This window comes from Enoplosus armatus, chromosome 7, assembly GCF_043641665.1.
Source record: "Enoplosus armatus isolate fEnoArm2 chromosome 7, fEnoArm2.hap1, whole genome shotgun sequence".
NCBI classification, from domain to species: domain Eukaryota; kingdom Metazoa; phylum Chordata; class Actinopteri; order Centrarchiformes; family Enoplosidae; genus Enoplosus; species Enoplosus armatus.
The window spans coordinates 11,760,391-11,780,113 of NC_092186.1; the positions used below are offsets into that span (position 1 = coordinate 11,760,391).

Genomic DNA, 19,723 nt, shown 5'->3' on the forward strand with positions numbered 1-19,723 from the left:
GCTTGATGTCTGGAGCGTTATTGAGCCTTTCAGTCACTCTCTGCATATACAGATTTTCCATTCATCTATAGGCCATACATTACACTCTGTCTTGCAGAAGATTTTGCCCCTTTGCCTCATTTTTCTCAGATGTGTCACGGGCGGTGTGATGTTTGATGTGGTCATGTTGTGCCACAGTGATCTGGCTGCATTCAGAGCTGACTGGACACTTCTCCCTCAGTGGATGACTTAATCGCTCGCTCCGAGCAGCTATTTATCTCCCCTCACATCAGGGCGGAGAGAGGCTGTGGGAATACAAAGATGGAGCTTCAGTCAAAGAAACCATCCAGCCAGTTAGTTAGTTAGTCAGTGATTGAGTGAGTGAACGCTTCTCTGTCTGTGTATGTTTATGCAAGTCTCACTCCTCTGCCTCATTTAGCAGCCACTCACTCCCTTTTCTCCTTTGGTCTTTCAGTTTCTACAGACTCCACTGTTGTGTTGCCATGGCGATCGTGGCCCCTCCCTCCTTCTTCCTGCTGTGTTGGCTGCTCCGAACGGCCATCTCGGCGTTCCCAGAGGAACCGGGACCCCTCAACTTCATCCCCACTGAAGGTACTGACCTCCTAACTTTCTTGCCCTCTAGCCACCTACTCCCCCCACCCCCACTGTGTGCCTCTCTCCCAGGTCATGATGTATGAGGTGTGGGCCTGAACAGGCAGGGTGCTGAATTGGGGGGGGGGGGCATGGAGGACGCTTAGGGTCATGGTGTGGGCTGCGGCGGTCAGACAAGCTCTCACACGAAGGGTGTTGACTGGTGTCCAGGTCAGGAGGTGTGGGGTCGCACTCAGGAATGAGATCAGAGTGAAGGATGGGACTCTCACATTCATGACTTTCCCACACACACACACACACACACACACACACACACACACACACACACACACACTCAGAGCCTCAAGAGACGCAGCTCCTTACACACTCAGACTTCGAGTCTCCATATCAGCTTGGCAGTCTGTAGCTCAGACCAGACCCTGATTGATTGCAGTTCAGTAATATTGATAGATGGTTTCCCAGCTGAGCCCAGACCCTTCTCGACGTATCAATACGTAGATATTGTCAGGCTACTGAGAGCTACACTGGAGCGGCTGCATTAGACTCAGCAGTCGTGGCTTACAGCAGGTATAAGTTGTAGTAACAAATGCAGGCTCATCTGGATGGACAGACAAGACAAATAGAGGGAAGTGTGGAGGCGGACAGAGAGAGAAAAGATGGAGGACAGGGAGCGAGAAGGATGAATCACAGTGGGTCCCAGGACGGAGTGACATAGATACTCTAGGAAGAAATTACAGCATAGAAATAAAGCAGAAGCAGACGAGTTGAAAAAGAAGAGGAAGCAGATGAATGGATTATAGACTATATAAAGGAAGTAATGATGGAAGAGCAGAGAGAGGATGAAAGGATATCAGATGAAAATACTCTCTCATTCACCTCAGTCAAGGTCAAAGACAGATAGCCATGCTGGTTTTACACACAAATCCATCAGATTTATATGTAGCTGTTATTTCTGCTTCTGTCTTCACCTTTAGTTTTTCTCTGTGCAACATGATAAAAAGAACATGCTGAAAATGCCCCACCACCTCTATATTTCTCTCCCTTAAGCTTTTCCTTCCTCCACGTACAGAATTCCTCATCCTCTGAAACACTTTTTGAATATTTTGTTTTACCTTTTTGATGTTTTTTTAAATGTCACCTGTCTCTGTGTGTCTCTCTTTTTTGACTGATCTGAATCAGTTGGGAGAACATGTATTGCCAAACCTGTCAACAAAAAGCAGCATGTAAATGAACAATTCATCAAAAGTGAGTCCCAATCAGTCAGCAAACAAAAACTCATGAATATAATCGTGACATAGGAGGTATAGTTCAGACCTTTTTCATTTTCAGGAGATTATTTGTTTCTTGTATCTCTGCTTGTGCTCTGCTCTGTGTCTTTGTATGCTTAATGTAGCAGAAATGCTGCTGTTTCAAATGCAGGTCTCAAACTTTGTCTCCACATCACCATGAATATCTGTTACTACTGCTGAACTGTCAAAACAAACTTAACACAAAACCACTTTTATGTTGACTGCTTTTGTCAAAGATGGATGTCAGTGTGGGATCAGCCATTGTGTGTTTTTGTCTCTCACTCGCTGACAGTGGTGAGAAGACACCCAGTGTTTCTGGGCCGACCCCACCGAACGTGGCTGAGACAAGAGCCTCTCCACATCCAGAGGATCCTCCAAGTCAATCGGACGCTCTACATTGGAGCCAGGTACAACACACATCAGCCCACACACAGACATACTAATTAACTTATAGCATAAGCAGTTGATTTATAGCTTTATCTACAGTAAGAATTAGCTTCATTAGCTTCAAGACATCTGGGACCTGTGACATGTCTTTGATTGCTTGCATCACACACATATACAAGCACAAATATAGATCTGTCAGAGCCATTTTCAGCTTTAAAATCTGTTGGATGGCCTATTATCACCACATTTGTTGCCAAGCAACATTAGCCTTATTCAACAGAAATGATTTTAGGAGTTACAGTGTCTGAGCCTCAAACCTAAATGTACTTATAAAACATACCATCAGTATTGCTGTATAGAGCTAAGTGTTCCTTGTTGAATTTATTAATTATGGCAGGACTAAATGAAGATATCAGTTGGTTGGTCCAACACTTTGGTCAGTGTTTCAACATGCTAAAGAAAGAAAGAAAAACTGTGCTACTGGGGCTTGAGAACAACATGACTCATGACTGTTATTTATAATGCAAAAACAAGGCTCTTTGTGCAGTGTGACCATTGTTCTCTCCTCAGGTTTTTTGCATTCACCTTCTACTGTGCACAAAACAAATGGGAACAAAATCAAGGGTGAAGCCCTGGTCAGCTCAGAAAGTGACACCGCAAAGCTCTTCCACGCATCCTCACGAAATAGGCGTTGTCAGAGGCTTGTTTAAGTAGTTACTGTTTACAGGCCTAGTTGGTGAACTACTGTAGCTAGCAAGCTTACTGCATATATCCAAACAGCCATGAACACACTATCTCTAGTCAGTTACAATAGCTCTCCTAACAAGCTATCTAGATAGCTAACTGTCAGTTAGCCAGTGGGTCAAGTTCACACAGTTTATTCAAGTCTTTTTGTACCACCAACTCACACTTTATCACCCCTTTATTATTTAAACGTTAAAACTTCCAGGCATAATTTTGTTAGTTGCTATTCACAAATTCTATAATCTCTTAATCTATAATCTCTGGTTACTTGGTAAAATGAATGTGCTAGTTAGATCACAATCTGTTACAGTTGCTTAATTTTAAGGCAAATATTACCTAGTTTGGTCTCCATATGTTGGTGGTCCCCCATCAGTCTGGTGAATGTGCTGATCCTGGACAGACAGTAGCCCTGGTGGTCAGGAGGGCCAGATGAGGACGGCCCGCTCAGCAGCACCAGGTTTACACTGTAAAGCTACATGTGCTGCTCCCCTGGAGCCATTCAGGAGCCGACCTGAAACAGACTGAGCTAACAAAAAACATGCACATCAAGATTTACTGCCCGTGTTGTCAAAAAAATAATTTAGCTTGAAACATGCAAAAAAAAATGAGAGTTCCAACATATGGCGCTGGTTATTTGCTGTAGTTGCAGTCTGAAAGAAGAAGTGGTTTCCTATAAGAGACGCCACTGTGGTCCAGGAAATGACCCAGTCCCTGGCCTCCAGCTGGTCTAACCTCACTACTGAGAATTGGTAGTAAATACATCAAACTGTGTAACATGGTTCCAGCCATCCTGTCTGCACTGAGAGGGTCTATAAGCACACACATGCACACAGCCTGATAGTAAAACTGCCCACAGACAACTACGGCTGCCTACTGCAGTCTGCAGGTCTGCTTTAAAATATAACAAGAGCTGTGAAGCAGTCTGAGAGACGTTAATTTCAATTTACAGCTGCAGAAATTCTTACTGAACAGTAGAAGTAAACTGATATGACTGTCTCAGCCAACCGGATGATAATGAAACGCTAGACAGACAGGCAGAAAGATGAGACAGGCGGGGGGGGGTCGACGGCACCATGAGAGATTCAGAGAAAGAGCGTTTCAAGAGTATATTTACATATTTCTTGTAAGTGGCTAATAGTGTTTGCGGCTTCTAGGCAGAAAATGATCAGTCTAGAAAGAAACAGATCCATGTTCTTGTGTGAGCCGCAGCCAGCCCAGCAGGGAAGGCAGAGTTTTAAAATGTATAATATATAAATAAGTACCTGTGTGGTGGCAGGTATGGCTGCCAAAAGCTCGTACAGAGTGCATGGCCTGATAAGACGCCTCACTCATCCCCAAATCCTGTCACCATTAGCATAGCTGTTCCACAAACTGCAAGCACTGCTGAATCCCTGCCCCAAGCACCTGCTGAGAGCAGCTACCTCTCCCTGTCTTCTTCCCATCCTTGCTAAATGAAAGTAAACTATGTGTTTGGCTGGTGGCAGGTGGAGTAAAGCGCCTTGCTGTGTTAAGCCCCATTCAATTGCTGTCAAGATGAGCAGCTGTAGATCCTGTGGTCTTCAGCCCTCAAATCAGATCCAAAGGGCTAATCCACACAATATATAAACCAATTGAAGAGTGTTTACCTATTGACAAGATGACCAAAGGAACGAAGCCAACTCTTGATTAACTGTTCCAATTGTGATAAAGCGCAAGAGGTTTTTGCCATCTGGGTCTGTGCGTGTTTACGTTTTGCATTTGGTGGAAAAGGGAAAGTGTGTTGACTTGCCGCCAGGTTGGAAGTTGCTCTGTTTATTATCCCACAGACGCTGACCTCAGAGGTCACCGGAGGTCACAGCCAGGTCACAGCCAGGTCAAATGCCTCATGGCAGACGGACAGAGAGACGCTCAGTTGTGGCAAAGACCGGGAAGCTTGGGAGGTGAAGCTGCCAGGCTGTTCCGGTGTAGAGTGCCTAGCAGAGGCAGTTGAGCATGCAGACGAGGACAAGTGTGTGGGGAGAGACACAAATACACAGGGGAAGACACCCACATGGACACATACCATAGACACACTACAAACTAGTACTATAAAGTGTGCACTGTGGACTAATCCTCATTAGATACAGTTTGGCAGTTAGTGTGCAACAAGTTAATGGACTTTGCCAATCATACAAGATGAGTGCAGAAAGTCAACAACTTTGAACCTTCAATATATTTGAGGTCAAAAGGTCAAAGTAAACTAAATGAAGACAAAATGAACCACAAAGTGCAAACTACAGAGAAAATTAACGTGTGTGCAATCTTAAAATATCTTCTTAGGTTTTTGTTTTGTACAAAAGTCCAGAACCCAAAGACATTCAGTTTACTATCATAGAAGACTAGGAATACCAGAAAATGTATATATATTATATATAAAAATAATATATTTTCTTTTTGAATTATGATTACTTAATAAATATTATTTTGTATTGCTTGTACAGGAGTTCCAGGTTTCTATTGTATTTTCATTGGTACATTTCTTGCCTCAATTTTATTTTGTCTGTATGTTATCAATTATTAAGACGTAGTTGTCTAGGGTGTTTGTGATCCGTCTCCTTTTTTTGATTGGTTGTTGAAGCAGCCTTAGGCTCAGCTATACAGATGTTGTTTTGAAGCACTGTGAGTTTAATGCCTGAAGAAGATCTTTGACCAAAACTTTGCTCTCTCAATGAACTCAGTGGGTAGTACAGGATTTTACTATACCCACTTTTCAGTTTTGAGAGCACTACAAATTGACTTGTTAGAATTTAGTATGTAATATTGCACTGGGACACGGCTACTTACTCAGGAGGCACATATTTACAGACAAACTGGTACATGCAAACTCACAGGCAGACATGCCACTGAGTACTGCCCATTTCAGTGTCATCCAGTGGAGCAGCTTCTCCTGCACACTGTAAGAAGAAGAGCAGGAAAAATGAAAAGAAATATAGGAAAACTTGGAGGCTTAAGATGTCTTGACCTTGAGTCTGCTGTTGTTTGGGGAGAAAGTTCATGAGCCGGTCAAGTCAGAAATGTAGGAAATGTTGACAGTTTCTCTTGATTCCTTGTTGACTTTGTATTAGCCAGGTCAAAAAGGGTCCGAGGCATTTATGAAATAACAGCTCAGGCACGCGCACATCCTACACACACATACATAAGGCCAGACGAGGAGAAGGAAATAGGAGACTTTTGATTTGTAGGTTTTAGGGCTGGATTTGGCGCCTTTGTGAGTTATGAGTTGAGGCTGCGCTTACATCCTGCAACATAAAGAATAATGAAATCTTTACACAGTTCACATGTTAGTCCTTACCCTGAATCCTAACCTTCTACCACATGCAGTACACATTAAATCCACCAACATACGTATAAACAAACAAAAACATAGAGGCAATGGGCTTTGCATCATTCAAACAACCTGGAAGGCAAGAGAGGAGATGGAGAGAGGAAGAGAAGCAGCAGCCTAAATAATTCCCCCTCCTCTGCACTATCAGAGGCAACAGTGCTGGCTGCCAGCCACTCTGACTAGGAGGCCTGGTGCTATATTCATTATGTTAATGCTGAGACAACGCTGAAGCAGCCTGGATGAGATTATGCCTCACACTCCACTGTTTGGAGAACGCTTAAACTCTGACCTGTTAAGCAGGGACGCACCGAGCAAGTGTTTGGTGATTTCGCATTTCTTCGCCACTTAGTCGTTGTCCTGCTCTGCGAGGTTGAGCAAGAGTGGGAATCTTCTAACAGACCGACAGGAAGTGAGGATGAATTATTCAGGAGTGGAGCAACCTGATGGCCTACCTGTGCTCTCATCATGCACACATTCTCACAGCTCTCTCTGTCAGAAAAAACAGATGCAAACGCGCATTGATACACACTCTCAGGAGGTATGAATGCTCACATGAGCTCGTACATGGACGCATGCATGAGGAGCCCCTCCCTCCGTCAAAGAAAAAGGAGAAACGAGGAGAAAACGCAGCACAGATGGGAGGCAGAGCTGGATAAGAGATGGGATCGATACTGCTGCAATAACGCGGCTATGGCAGATTTACAGATTAGCCCATTCAGAGCCTGGCCCTTTGCTTAGATGAAGCCCAAGCTTCAGATTCATCCCAGCAGATACCGAGGCCTTGATCAATATGCCAACGTCAGCCTTTAGCTGCCTAGCCCAACTCTCATTTTGTTGAACATCCAAGGTTACTGAAGAATTATCAGCAGATTAAGAGCACAAGAAAGCGGCATTTGGAATACCATGCATACATGCATGGGGTTGGACCACGTGTAGGCAGCATGTGGGGGTGTGCAAGCATCAGTGTAACAACTTGATTAAATCATCCATTAATTCAATTTCAGGCTTTTGAATAAGACTGATAAGCTGAATTTGGGCCTAGGAGCAAATTCAATGCAGCAAGTCAAGTTTAATGAGCGGAGGCAAACGGCAAAGGGGAAATATGAGACATCATTACGCAGTCGGGTACCATTTTTCATATGTATTGGGAGAAAGGGAAGACATTGTAGAGCTGTTCCCTAATCTCTGAGGGTCTGATCAACTTTAAAGAATAGATGTCTCTAATATGTATGCATTACATCGCTGCACGAACCGAATTATTTAGTCGTAAAACCGTACAGATTCAATATATAGCAGAGATATTCATACTCAGAGTTTGTATTAAGTGTGTGGCTTGGATTTCATCCAAAATAAATCCTCTATCGACCTGCACTGTCCTTAGCTAGCAATAATATCTGTGCTGTACTTCTGCTGTGCAACTGGTATTCACTTGCACTTGCTCAGTGCTGTGTCTTGTCTTACCTTAAGCTTTGGATAGTGCTGTGTTGGCTGACTGCCACTCATACTCTATCTCTCTCTTTCTCTCTCCAGGGATGACCTTTTCCGCGTGGAGTTGGACATCGTTGCAGGAGACGAGATGTTCTACAGCAAGGTGAGCCCCTTCTGGACAGACACCGATAGCTTTTACAACCTTTAGGTGGATGTATTACTTGTCGTTAGACTGGGAAATGTCATTTTCTACTAAAGAGAAATGCAAATGTAGCTAACCAGTAGCGCGTGTGTGTGTGTTTTCTACTGTATAGAAAAGAACATGGGAGTCAAACAAGAATGACATCAGGATCTGCAGGATGAAGGGCAAGCATGAGGTGAGACAGTGTGTCTGTGTCGCCATCTTTTAAAAACAGATATATTCTCTGTCTTTCTCTCTGACTCTCTCATAATATCGTAAAAACAGCACATTAAACCTGCATTAATAGGTTTTTTGGCCACACGGGGGCAGTTCAACTACCTGTAAACACAACATTGACATGTTATCACCTTATAAAGTTGATATGGCAGAAACACATCCAGCAGACATGGAGCAACATTTGCATTCATTTTGAATTGTGTTTCTGGCCACCAAGTTCAATATTCACTCTCCTTTTAGCTCTGTTTTTGGTCTCTACCAACTCCTGAGTGTAATATCTGGCTCTTTAGCTGCTAAATGCTAAAGCTAAATGCTAAACTACGTTGATCAGCTAGTTTCTGGTCTGGGCAGGTAGTGTACAGTGGGTTTATCAGAGATGTTTTTTTGCTTAAAATAGCTGCCTGCTGTGGATGAAAATTAGGTGGTTGGGAATGAACCAAAACAGTAAAGTTGCTTACCAGAAAACCAAAACAATGAGCTAAAAAATGTTAAAATGCTCCATATAGCTGCAGAGTTGAGTCATAATTGTCTTTGGGTTTTTCACTTTGAGCAACACCTTTCATACACAAGAAGCCATTTGACCTATCGTTAATATAAATATATTAATTATAGCTGCTTTAAAGAGCATCATAATTGATAATGACAAAACATCACTTTTACTTTAAAAAGACATTGAACAGTTTGAACAATTCTTTCAATTAAGATTTTATTGATGGTAAAAGGTTAAAACGAGCAAATCAGATCAAATAATTAATGATACAAAACTCAGGCTGAAAAACTGACTTCAAAATACCATTTGTATCACAATTGTATTGATTTTTAAGTTACTTCAGCATTTAATTGGAATTTTCTCTCCATTAATTTTCACTTTTTTTGCTGGGAGCATTGTTTGAGTTGTTTTTCAAGGTAGTCAGCAGTGTCTCGTAGCAGCCTGAATGTTCTGGATGCACAGGGGCATAAAATCTGGGTAAAACCCCAAAACAATTAGAGATTATATAGAATTACGGATCAATTGTATTGGATGACAGTTTCTCAGGGAAATATGTTGAACTCATTTTATATTTTGTATTACACTATCCCTCTTTCTTACTCACATTATTATGGCATGTTTTACCTTTCTGCCTGGAGCTTTGGTTTCATTGTGCCCGTCATCTGACTGTCATGCCTGCTGGCACAGCCTCAAGAAGAGGGGGGCTTTCAACCGCTTATTATCTCATTGTCCCTGCTCATCTAACCCATCACACACACACACATCGATCAAAAGAACAGAGCCACTCCTATCTATACACCACTTGTTCCACCATCATGAGTTAGGAATGCGGTTTGTGCCCTCAGAAAATGCAGGTGGGCGTTGGGAAACCGAGGCGGTGAGGAAGAGATGGGGTGAAACGTCCCAGCAGCCACCAGCCGCCCACGCCTGAATACCTCTTATATCTCCAACACACACGTCCCTAGCTGCTGTCTGCCACACATAAACAGCCCATATTCAGTGTGTGTGTGTGTGTGTGTGTGTGTGTGTGTGTGTGTGTGTAGTGGTGATGGTTGGCGGGGAGGGGGGGAAACATGGGCTCTGTCCCCTCCAGGCAGAGAAAAAAATGACTTATTTAACACAGTGAGAGAACACCTGACATTAAATCTGTGTGAGACAGTGCCAGACAGAAACACAATGGAGAATAGAGGGACAGAGACAAAAAGCTAGGCTGAGAGGAGGAGGAGAGGGAGACAGAAAGGTGAGAGAGAAGAGGCGGGTAGATAAAGGAGGAGAGGAGAGGAGACGAGAGGAAATGAGGAGAGGAAAGTAGAGGAGAGGAGAGGGGGGGTGTGCGGGTCCCTGTTGGCCGGCCCTGAGGAGAGCAGTGGGGCTGACTGAGATATGAAAGGTCTCCTTGCCCCTAATGACTGTGCTGCCTGGTAAGGCTGTGAGTCACACGGCAATGTGAGGAAGATAAGACCACTGCCAGGTCCTCTCAGTCAGCTCTCTGGGCTGAGACACATATGAATGGATGTGCTTGTTTGTGCATATGCATGTCCACACAAGCACAGTCACACACACACGATTACACACTTACTCGGGTACAGCCGATACGGATTTCTAAAAGCCAATACAGATGTTTTTAAGTCACTGTAGTCAGTGTTTTTTACTAAATTGGGACTAAAATGCAATTATTGTCATTACAAATAACAGCTGCTGTATGAAAAAGTCTGAACTACACATATCTGGCAGTATAATGTAATCCTGTACAACAACAGCAACAACAACACAAACTATATTCTCAAAAGTGACTGTAGAGTCATTTCACACATCTCACGTCAGTGTTTCTAACCAAATGCCGTTGTGTTGAATGCATTTCCTTTCTCTTAAAACATTTCTATTTATACTTTTCTTTTGGAAACATCGAAACCTGCATTGTTTACATTCATGTTTGCTAGCTTGCTGTCCTCTTCTTTCCTGCATGTTGCTGGTGCGTTGCTACTTTTCTTACACACATTACGGCCACCTGTCGATCATTGGAGTTGGTCATTGGCAGGAATGTGTACACCGTCAAAAGACTTAGTTTGAGATATAGTTTGATGTTATGATAACTAAAGATATGAATTTTATATCACAATATCAATATATCATGTGTTGTCTAGCTACAGTGTTTCCTGCAGGGCTTTTGTATTGAAAAGCATTAGTTTGTTTTTGTCTGTTTTGCTCATCATGTTGGAGGTCGAGCTGACTGAATACTTAACAAAGGAACAATCTTTTTCTCTAATGCATGCACACACACGACATGGAGGCTCTTACATACATGTGGGTGGGATCACCAGCTCTCATGTACATTATATACACTGTACATTCATACATATTCATGATTTGATGAGTGTCATTTTTTTAATCTGCTCTCTCTGTTTCTCTCTCCTCCACATACATGAACACAATTAAAAAGAGAACAAATCGCAACAAACACAACTGTCAAGCAGTCATTTTTCTGTGTGTCCCCCCCCCCTCCTTTCTCTCCTCCACTTCACCTCCTGAAAACGTCCTGTTCTGCTTGGGGGATGGTTGTGTCAGATGTGACACATTCACCACCACCTAATTGGTTTTGTAATTAAATGTTTCTGCTTGGTTGATCACAAAGGACATAGTATTCTCACTAATTAGGCTGAAAATTCAATATCCTAATTCTTTTGCCTTTTTTCTTCCCCCGTGTTGACCAAACGATTGTTGATGAATGCAACAGTCGGCCCCGCTGTCACTCACTCTGCATATTCCCGTCATATTTTCCTTTGTCCTTTGCTTTGCGCTGTCTCTTTATCTCCACTGCATTTGCCCTTTTCATGTCTTTCTCTGTCATCCCCTCCCTTCTTTCACTCCTTCCCTTTCTCCTCTTATGAAAGCATAAAAAAAATGCAAGAGATAGAGGGTGAGACGTTCCCCAGAGTTGGCTCTGTGCCAACACGCCAGGCCATGGCAGCGTGGCATGCACATGCAAACAAAGGCAATTCCATATAGAGCGCTTTTAAAGAGCGACTGGGCATCGTTATAAGCAGCACTTAGCAAGATTGTTTGATCAATAATTCGTTGATCGTGCTCTCTAAGGAGCTCTGGGTTTTCAATCGTCCAACCCAAATGCCTTTTCTGGGTTGGACAGGCAGAAGATTCAGTTTCACAGCCTTTTCTTTTTTGGCTCCTGAATTAATCAATTTGAAATGCCACATGTGGAGTCACTTTCATTCCTTGTAGTTGTGGTCCTTTTTTATCTCACCAATGCTTGTTTCTTGTTTTTCCAAAGTTTTTGCTATTTCAAATGGGGTTTTTTTTTTTAACCGAAGTTCATTCGACTTCAACCTTTATTGTATCTTTTGTATCACAGGCCATTGTTATATTCCCCCAAAAATACTTTTGAGACAATCACTGAACTCAAGACCATCAAATATGGAGAACAGAAGGCTCTGCACACTTTGTTCCAAAGCAACAATGTAATGATGAAGCAGAGAACTCCACATGTTTGAGCAGTATTTATTTTCCCTTATTTTGGCCTTCTGTATTGATTTATCCTCAGTTTTTGTGATATGCTGTAATTGTTGGGCATACTATGTGTTTGGACGTAGGGATCTACAGCATGTGTGCTCTCATGACAAAGCACATATCTGATGCCATTACAAGCTTTTCTCAAAGAATTTGCTCTGATGAAGGTTCAGTGACTAAAAGCTGGCTTTATCATACAATCCTTGCCGAAGTGTGCTGAGCCTTCTTTTCTTATAGTCCCCAAAAAGCCCAAATTCTCTCACAGGCAAAGCAAACAATATCACATGTCAAGTGACAATTTGTCACCATTTCCTCAGCAGGTTGTCAGGCAGAGCTGTCCAGGGGTGATTCAGGTTAAGTGTTGTGGTCAAGGATTGAATGGTGGTGTGTGTGTGTGTGTGTGTGTGTGTGTGTGTGTGAATGTCTGGTGTGTGTATTTGTTCACCAGGGAGTGGAGCACCGCTGACCCCACGATCTGTAGGTCTTGCTGCAGGTCGGCTTCACCGCTGAGGCTGCCACATGGCTGACTGGCTTGGAAAAGCTCAGTCTTTTTCTCTTTTCCTTCCCTTCTGTCTCTCTTTCCTTTACTCTCTCCCTGTGTCTCTTCATTTTTTCCTCCTATCTCTATTATCTCACTTCCCCTCCCTCTCTCCCTCCCTCTGGTGTCTGATGTTTGTTTGTGGCCTGTGGTGTGTTCAGTCAGAATTACCATCAAACAGGGAAGAAGGGTTGCAGAGGGACGCGGATTAGCTTTAACATGCTGAGTAAGACCGCAGCACTCAGAACAGCACATTGCTGCTAATTTGGTACCGCTGTTAATTTATCCTCCGCCCACATGTACACAAACACACACACACACACACACACACTTCTTGTCATGGAGAGTCACTGTTTTCAGTCAAAATTGTGCGTCAGGGAATTTTTCTGGAAATGACAAGCCTATTGTTAATGAATGGAGAAGAGGGCTCGCCAAACCTTTGTGTGTGTGTGTGTATTGTGTACACAGTAAATGTGTATGCATGTGAGAGTGTGTGGGAGAGTTCTGGCTCAATGGCGGCTCTTGGCACAGCAATGCTCTCTTCTCCCTGGTCGCTAACATCAGGAGTTCAGCCAGGCATGTAATGGAAACTTTGGAGATTTAGAGGAGCAGCTTGCTAAATACGACCCCCTGATGTACTGCCTTAGATGGCTTCTATGGTACGAACATTACTAAAGCAGGTCATCATGATAACTTTTATGAGAGTATGGTGGTATATCTTTATTTTTTGTGTGGAAGATTTTATGATAAACCTGTTTTGTATTTCGGTTAGACCAAACACGGTAATGCTTGATTGTAGCCGGAGGTAAAAACCCATGTTCGTTTAGGTTTTTAGAGAAAGCCTCATCATTAGAGCAAACACTGAGCTCAGGCAAATGAAAAGGTTGTTTATCATCGCTGACTAAAGGTTGAGTTCCGGACAATAGATGGAAAGCAGATGCAGAAGGTGGAGCCTCCTCGGCTTTAATGGTGTCTGACTGTTGCAGGTTGTTTGGAGCAGATGTGTTATAGCAACAGAGAACCTGTTGTCGATCCTCTGACTGTGTGTGTGTGTGTGTGTGTGTGTGTGTGTGTGTGATCACTTGCATTTATATGTCTATGAATGCTTTTGGAGTGTCTAAGGAAAATGTCTGTGAGAATCTAAGAGGCGAGGAATGCACTCAACATCTGCAGAGTAGAACTAGCCTGGCTGACATCTGCCTTAAGAGCAACAGACTGATTAAAAACCTGCTGCCTGTGTATCGTCTAGTTTATTACTCTCTCTCTCACACACACACACACACACATACACACACACACACACACACACACATACTTGTGCACCATCCCACCCTGTCTTTCCACACTCTTTCTTGCTCTTCTTGAAATCTCCCCTCCATTCACAACTACGTCCATATTTGCACTCAGACGCGTGCTCCTGTGTAATTCATCTGTGCTGCAGATTAATTTTTCAGCGCCCAGGCAGCTCTGCCGCTGTCAGTAAGAGGAGCAGGAGGAGGAGGTGGAAGAAGAGGAGGAGGGGGGCTGCAGTCGTCTGGGTCTCTGGGAAGGCTTGCCAGCCAGCACAGGTGGCGTTTTGTCTGGATTCTGCCCAGAGAGCGAGGGAGCAGGGAGAGGGGAGGAGGCAGAGGGGAGAAGAAGGAGGCACCAGGATGTACAGCATTTGGATTTATATATAATTGTTTAATTCAGTGATTCACTGCTTGATCCTTTGTAATTGGTTTATTTTTTTATTGTGGAAAGCGTAGTAAAACCCTAATCCTGCCTACTGAATCGGGCTTTGAATAAAGAAAGGCCCATACCTGAAAGTGCCAAATTGCTTCCCGGAATAGATGAATGTGGGTTAATGAACAGCATGTATGCAGCAGGGGATGAATTTTGACGAAGTCTGTAAAGTGCAAACGGCAATCAAAATTCAATAGCTGAAATGTAACGAAGGATCCAACACTTTTTTTTTATCCTGTTGTCATGAAATGTTTCATTTTATGTGTACAGGCACTGCCAAATGCGTACATTTGTGCAGTGGTTTGGCTCCACTAAGTATCTATCCCCTCTCTGAGATGCTGGCAGTGGGACTGGGTTGTTATTAAGAGTGCTTCATCTGGCTTTGTGATTACAGCTCTGACCAAGCTGACAGACTGCAACCCCACCGACAAACAGCATGCAAATGATTCTCGCACATGAGCATGCATCTGTGCTGTGATACACACACACAGATATATATGCACCAGGCACACATGAACACATGGTGTATGTGGGGGAGTGACACACACACACACACACACACACTGTCACAGCCGCTCCTCAATTTGTCACACAGTGCTGCGCCATTAGAAATTTACACCTCACACTTGACACACCCCCTGCACCCCAACACACACTCTTTACACTCACACATGAAAACACTTCCTTCTTTCCTGTTTTTTTGCTGTTGAAAAACGAGAACCCTGCAGGGAGTGAAGTGGGAAGGTGGAGGGGTAGAAGGGTGTAGGGTGGAGCATCTGGAATAACACTCACCCGCCTCTCATATCACTGCTTCCCCTCTGATCTCTTCCACATTCACTCACACACACACAAACACACACATACATACACGCACAGACAGTCATTTGACATACCCGCTATCACCACCACCACTTCTGCTCCAGTTCTGCTTTCTCCTTCTCTTCCCGATGACATCACTGCAGGTGGGGGTCTTGAAGTAGACCCCCATCTGGTGTTTGTGTGTGTGTGTGTGTGTGTGTGGCAGAGCTGGTGCCATCCTGGCTGGGACACTAGTAGTTTGGGGAGGGGGGTTGCTGGCTGCTGTCCACCAGTGATCTACTGTACATCACCACTCACTCTTCACACACACACACACACACACACACACACACACACACACACAGGTGGAGGACTCGGTCCTGCAAAGGCAAACTGCTGTCGGTGCTTTTTGGCTTTTAAGGGCCATGAATGGAATTTAGGTTTAATACCCATGGAAAAATGTCAATTCCTGCACATGTAGATTAATTTATGTGTTGACAGGGAGACAGTGGTTCCCAAGCTAGAGATCAGGACCCCCTCAAGTGGTCCTAAGATACATCTGAGGGGTCACAAGATAATAAAAGAAAGAATGATATATTTTCTGTTATATATGTAAGTTTGTAATGTTTATATTTTTCCAACTTTTCTATATATTTTTCTTCTTGTGAAATACGGAATACATTTTCCTCTTCCTGCTGTCAAATCCAACAAATCAAACAACCTGAAAAGAAAAACAACTCTTTAATTGAACTGCTCACAATTCATGTCCACATTAAGGCCAGAACCTGTGGTGAGAGTTCAATAGTAGATATTGCTTCATTTTAAAGCCAGAAATATATAAAATATATAAACCAACAAAGGTTTTATGTACAAATTGTCCATATTCTTTTTTGTCTTAATGTCTAATTTATTTTATTACGTTGCATCTCTATCTCAATCTGATGTATATGTTGCAATTGCGAGTGCGTGAAAACTAGTTAGCTAATGAATAAATACAGTAGATACTGTAGCTAAAAGTAATGAATAAACAGTTCAGATAGATAGATAGCTAAAGGTATTGGCTAAGTGGTTGAAATAGTTAAAAATAATGGAAGCAGCATTGTGTGATTCACACAGCAGTGTAAAGCGTTAATCAGAGGTTACATGTCTTTAGTCATTTCTACTATAAACACGCTGACACACTATACTTTTGTCGAGGCAGGAGATTAACTTGAAAGTCATTTTTCTCAGTTTCACTACACCACCATTTATTACATCCTGGCACTGTGGGGGAAAAGCAGCTATTAAGTCATGTGGTGCTCACACGACTTCTCATTTCAAAGAACACGCATAGAAGAATGAAACTGTGACTCGGTTTTATTTAGTCATTAAGCAGGCTTCGTGTAGTTTGACGCCTCACAGTGGAGAAATTAGCCTTAAATCTGTGGCTTGTTTTAAAATCTTGGAGCTGGTTTGGATTATCGTCTGTCAGTCAACAGCAGCTCTGTGTGTTTGCGTGTGTGTGTGTGTGTGTGCATATGAAGAGGGTAGACACTTAAAGTCTCTGCAGGCTACGTTCAGACTGTATCAATATGATTGACAGCGTTAATGGTGTGATAATTCCACACATCAGGCAACTGAAAAGCTTCATTTCACAGAGCGGTTTGGATAATCAGTCTCTGAAAAATAAACTCAGTTTTTCCTCTATTCGCTCCGTCATTTTGCCTTTCTTCTCTTCAGTTTTACCCCTCCTGCATATTAAGCTCTCCCACTCTTTTTTCTCTCCTTTCCTGCAGGATGAATGCCGTAATTTCATGAAGGTGCTGCTCAGCAGACAAGGAGGCCTGTTTGTGTGTGGGACCAACGCCTTCAACCCGCTATGTGCTAACTACACTGTAAGTAAAGACTGATCACTCCTACTATTCCAGCTGTACCTGTCCCAAACCTGTCATGACGTCAAGATAAAGTCATTATGATTGGTTTGATGTCGTTGAGAAATGCCTCATCTATTTTTTCCAAACAGAGGCCTCGCTTTCAAAACAATTAGCACGCCTGTTCAGGTGAAAAACAGCTTGATTAGAGTTGTTTGTTCAGCACTCGAGGCGGTGTTGCTTTCCTCCCCAGGACTTATTTATCCTTGTTGTCTGGCAGTTCTGAGATACAACAGTTGTTATTTCTCGGTGGTTAAACTTTGTGGTCTGCCGAGCTTGTTATCATTGAGAGTCAGAGACGGATAATCAAGAAGAACACAAAGAAGCCGAGACGAGGAAGAGGAGGGTATTCAGAGAGTCAGGGTGGAGACGTGACTTGTTTGCCCGGTTGTATTTCTTGTGCTAATGGTTAAGAAAGAAAAGCAATTCCCCAGTTGGAGGCAGAATTTAAGAGACACCAGGGTTCAAGTGTAAGTCTTGACTGACAATTCGACACAGTGCACTCTGAATATTTCCTCCTCTGTGTCCAAAATATGTTTGTCAAGAGTCTGATGCTTCGTATTCAACTCGCCTGAGTCCTCCACCATCCACCTGAAGCCGCTCCACTTCCCAACCAATCCCTGTCTCGCTCAATTACAGTAACGATTTCAAACCCGTGGAAGAAAAACTACACATAAATATTAATCATGGGCTCGGCTGATTTCACATCATTCTGCAGGAATATTAGATGAGGGATGAAGACAGTTGGGTTGGAGAAAGTGAGGGAAAGGAAGAAAATAAAAAACTTTCACTATCAAAGGCTTTTTCAGATAAGTGTTATTTTCAGTCTCTCACATTTCAAACAGTTGAACACTGAGACGTACCTGGCCCATTATCTGTCAGCCACTAATGACATTCTACAACAGTGTATAACGCACCTGTCTCTGCCTGATAGGCTGTCTGTTTCTCTGGGGACTAGTTAGCGATGCTAGCTACTGTTTTATTTATAGCTGGTTTTTAATGAAATGACACCTATAAATTATTTCAGTTTCAGCCGTGGATGAGAATTATAGACTGTGCTGTTGAAATAGTGTGCTTTTGGCTGAATGCGTGTGTTTGTGAATTAAATGTGTGTGTAACAGAGAGAGATTTTACTATATATACATGTATGTTTGTGAGTAAGAGATTGAAATTTGTGCACGACTTTATGTGGGTGTATGGACCCCTATGTATCTGTGTGTGTGTGTGAGTTTCTGTTTTATTTATGCATGAGAATGTGGCTCTCTTGTTGTTGCTGCTGCGCCTAATTGCCACCAGTGAATCATTAGTTTGCACTTATGGTAACACTCCCTAATTGCCATTGTCTTTGTTGTTTGTTTTCATGATGCTGCTGTAGATTCATTCATATTGTTTGCTGATTGATGTGTTCATCTGTGCGTGTGTGTGTGTGTATATGTGTGTGTGTTGTAACAGGGAGACACTCTAGAGATGGTAGGAGACACGGTCAGCGGGATGGCGAGATGCCCCTATGACCCCAAACACGCCAATGTGGCTCTGTTTGCAGGTAAGACACACCTTTTGTTTTAGCCTTTACCTCCTCCCCTGCACGTGGATCACACAGCACAATTTAGTTTTTGTAATTGTAGTGATCACAGCGATAAATATCCTTGAAGAATATTCCTCCATGAAAGAGATTTTTTTTGAGCAATTGTGATTCTTCAGTTTTATTCATCTCCTCTGTTTACTTCATTGGTTTTAAACACTATAATCAAATCAACAGTGTTCTGTGGCTGAAACTGTAGGGAGCCATTACTGTTCAGCCATCATCCCATTATCTGGTATTAGCTAGAAGTAAAAATAAAAAAAATAAGTAAAAATGATTTTTACTTGGGAAGTGCAATTATGTTACTAAAATTACAGTGTTGAGTGGTCAGTCATGTCATGTTTATGATACAGGACTTTCTTAATGCACTAACGTTCATTCCCGCTTTATTGTTTGCAGTTTGGTAGGCAGTCCAACTCACTAGTGATTCTGTGTGTGTGTGTGTGTGTGTGTGTGTGTGTGTGTGTGTGTGTGTTTCAGAGGGGAATCTGTTTACAGCCACAGTGACAGACTTCCTGGCCATTGATGCAGTGATCTATCGTAGCCTTGGGGACAGTCCCGCTCTGCGCACCGTCAAGCACGACTCCAAGTGGTTCAGAGGTACCTACAGACATGTGCACACTGTGTATGTGTGTTTCTGTATGCTCGTTAATTTGTGTTTTTGAGTGTGTGTGTAGGTGCATGGCCACAATTTTTCCAAGTACATCTTTTTTGTCAGCATCGTCTCTGCCGTTGATGTTTTGAGTGCGCATTCCGCGTCACTCAGCAGCATGCAGGATCAATACACATGTCAGTAGCAGAGGGCCGAGTCAGCAGCCTGCCAGCTCCGCGTTCAGGTCACTGGACACGAAGCTGTCAAACTCACTGCTCCCTGACAGAGTTTGGACCATCCACGTCAGGGTCGAACCTAATGATGACAATGGGACAGTGAAAAAATACACAACATCAGACACACAGG

General features: G+C 43.0%; 1 protein-coding gene across 1 annotated transcript in view; it reads left to right on the plus strand.

Annotated features, from left to right (window-relative positions):
- The first annotated feature begins 476 nt into the window (after positions 1-476).
- The window catches only part of sema6bb (sema domain, transmembrane domain (TM), and cytoplasmic domain, (semaphorin) 6Bb), a 59,326-nt gene continuing 40,079 nt past the window's right edge, over positions 477-19,723 (plus strand). The window contains exons 1-7 of the mRNA XM_070908600.1: positions 477-591; positions 2,173-2,287; positions 7,885-7,945; positions 8,097-8,159; positions 17,049-17,147; positions 18,636-18,726; positions 19,246-19,365. Coding sequence (XP_070764701.1) covers positions 483-591; positions 2,173-2,287; positions 7,885-7,945; positions 8,097-8,159; positions 17,049-17,147; positions 18,636-18,726; positions 19,246-19,365 — 658 coding nt within the window. The 5' untranslated portion in view covers positions 477-482. The remainder of the gene's footprint in view (positions 592-2,172; positions 2,288-7,884; positions 7,946-8,096; positions 8,160-17,048; positions 17,148-18,635; positions 18,727-19,245; positions 19,366-19,723) is intronic.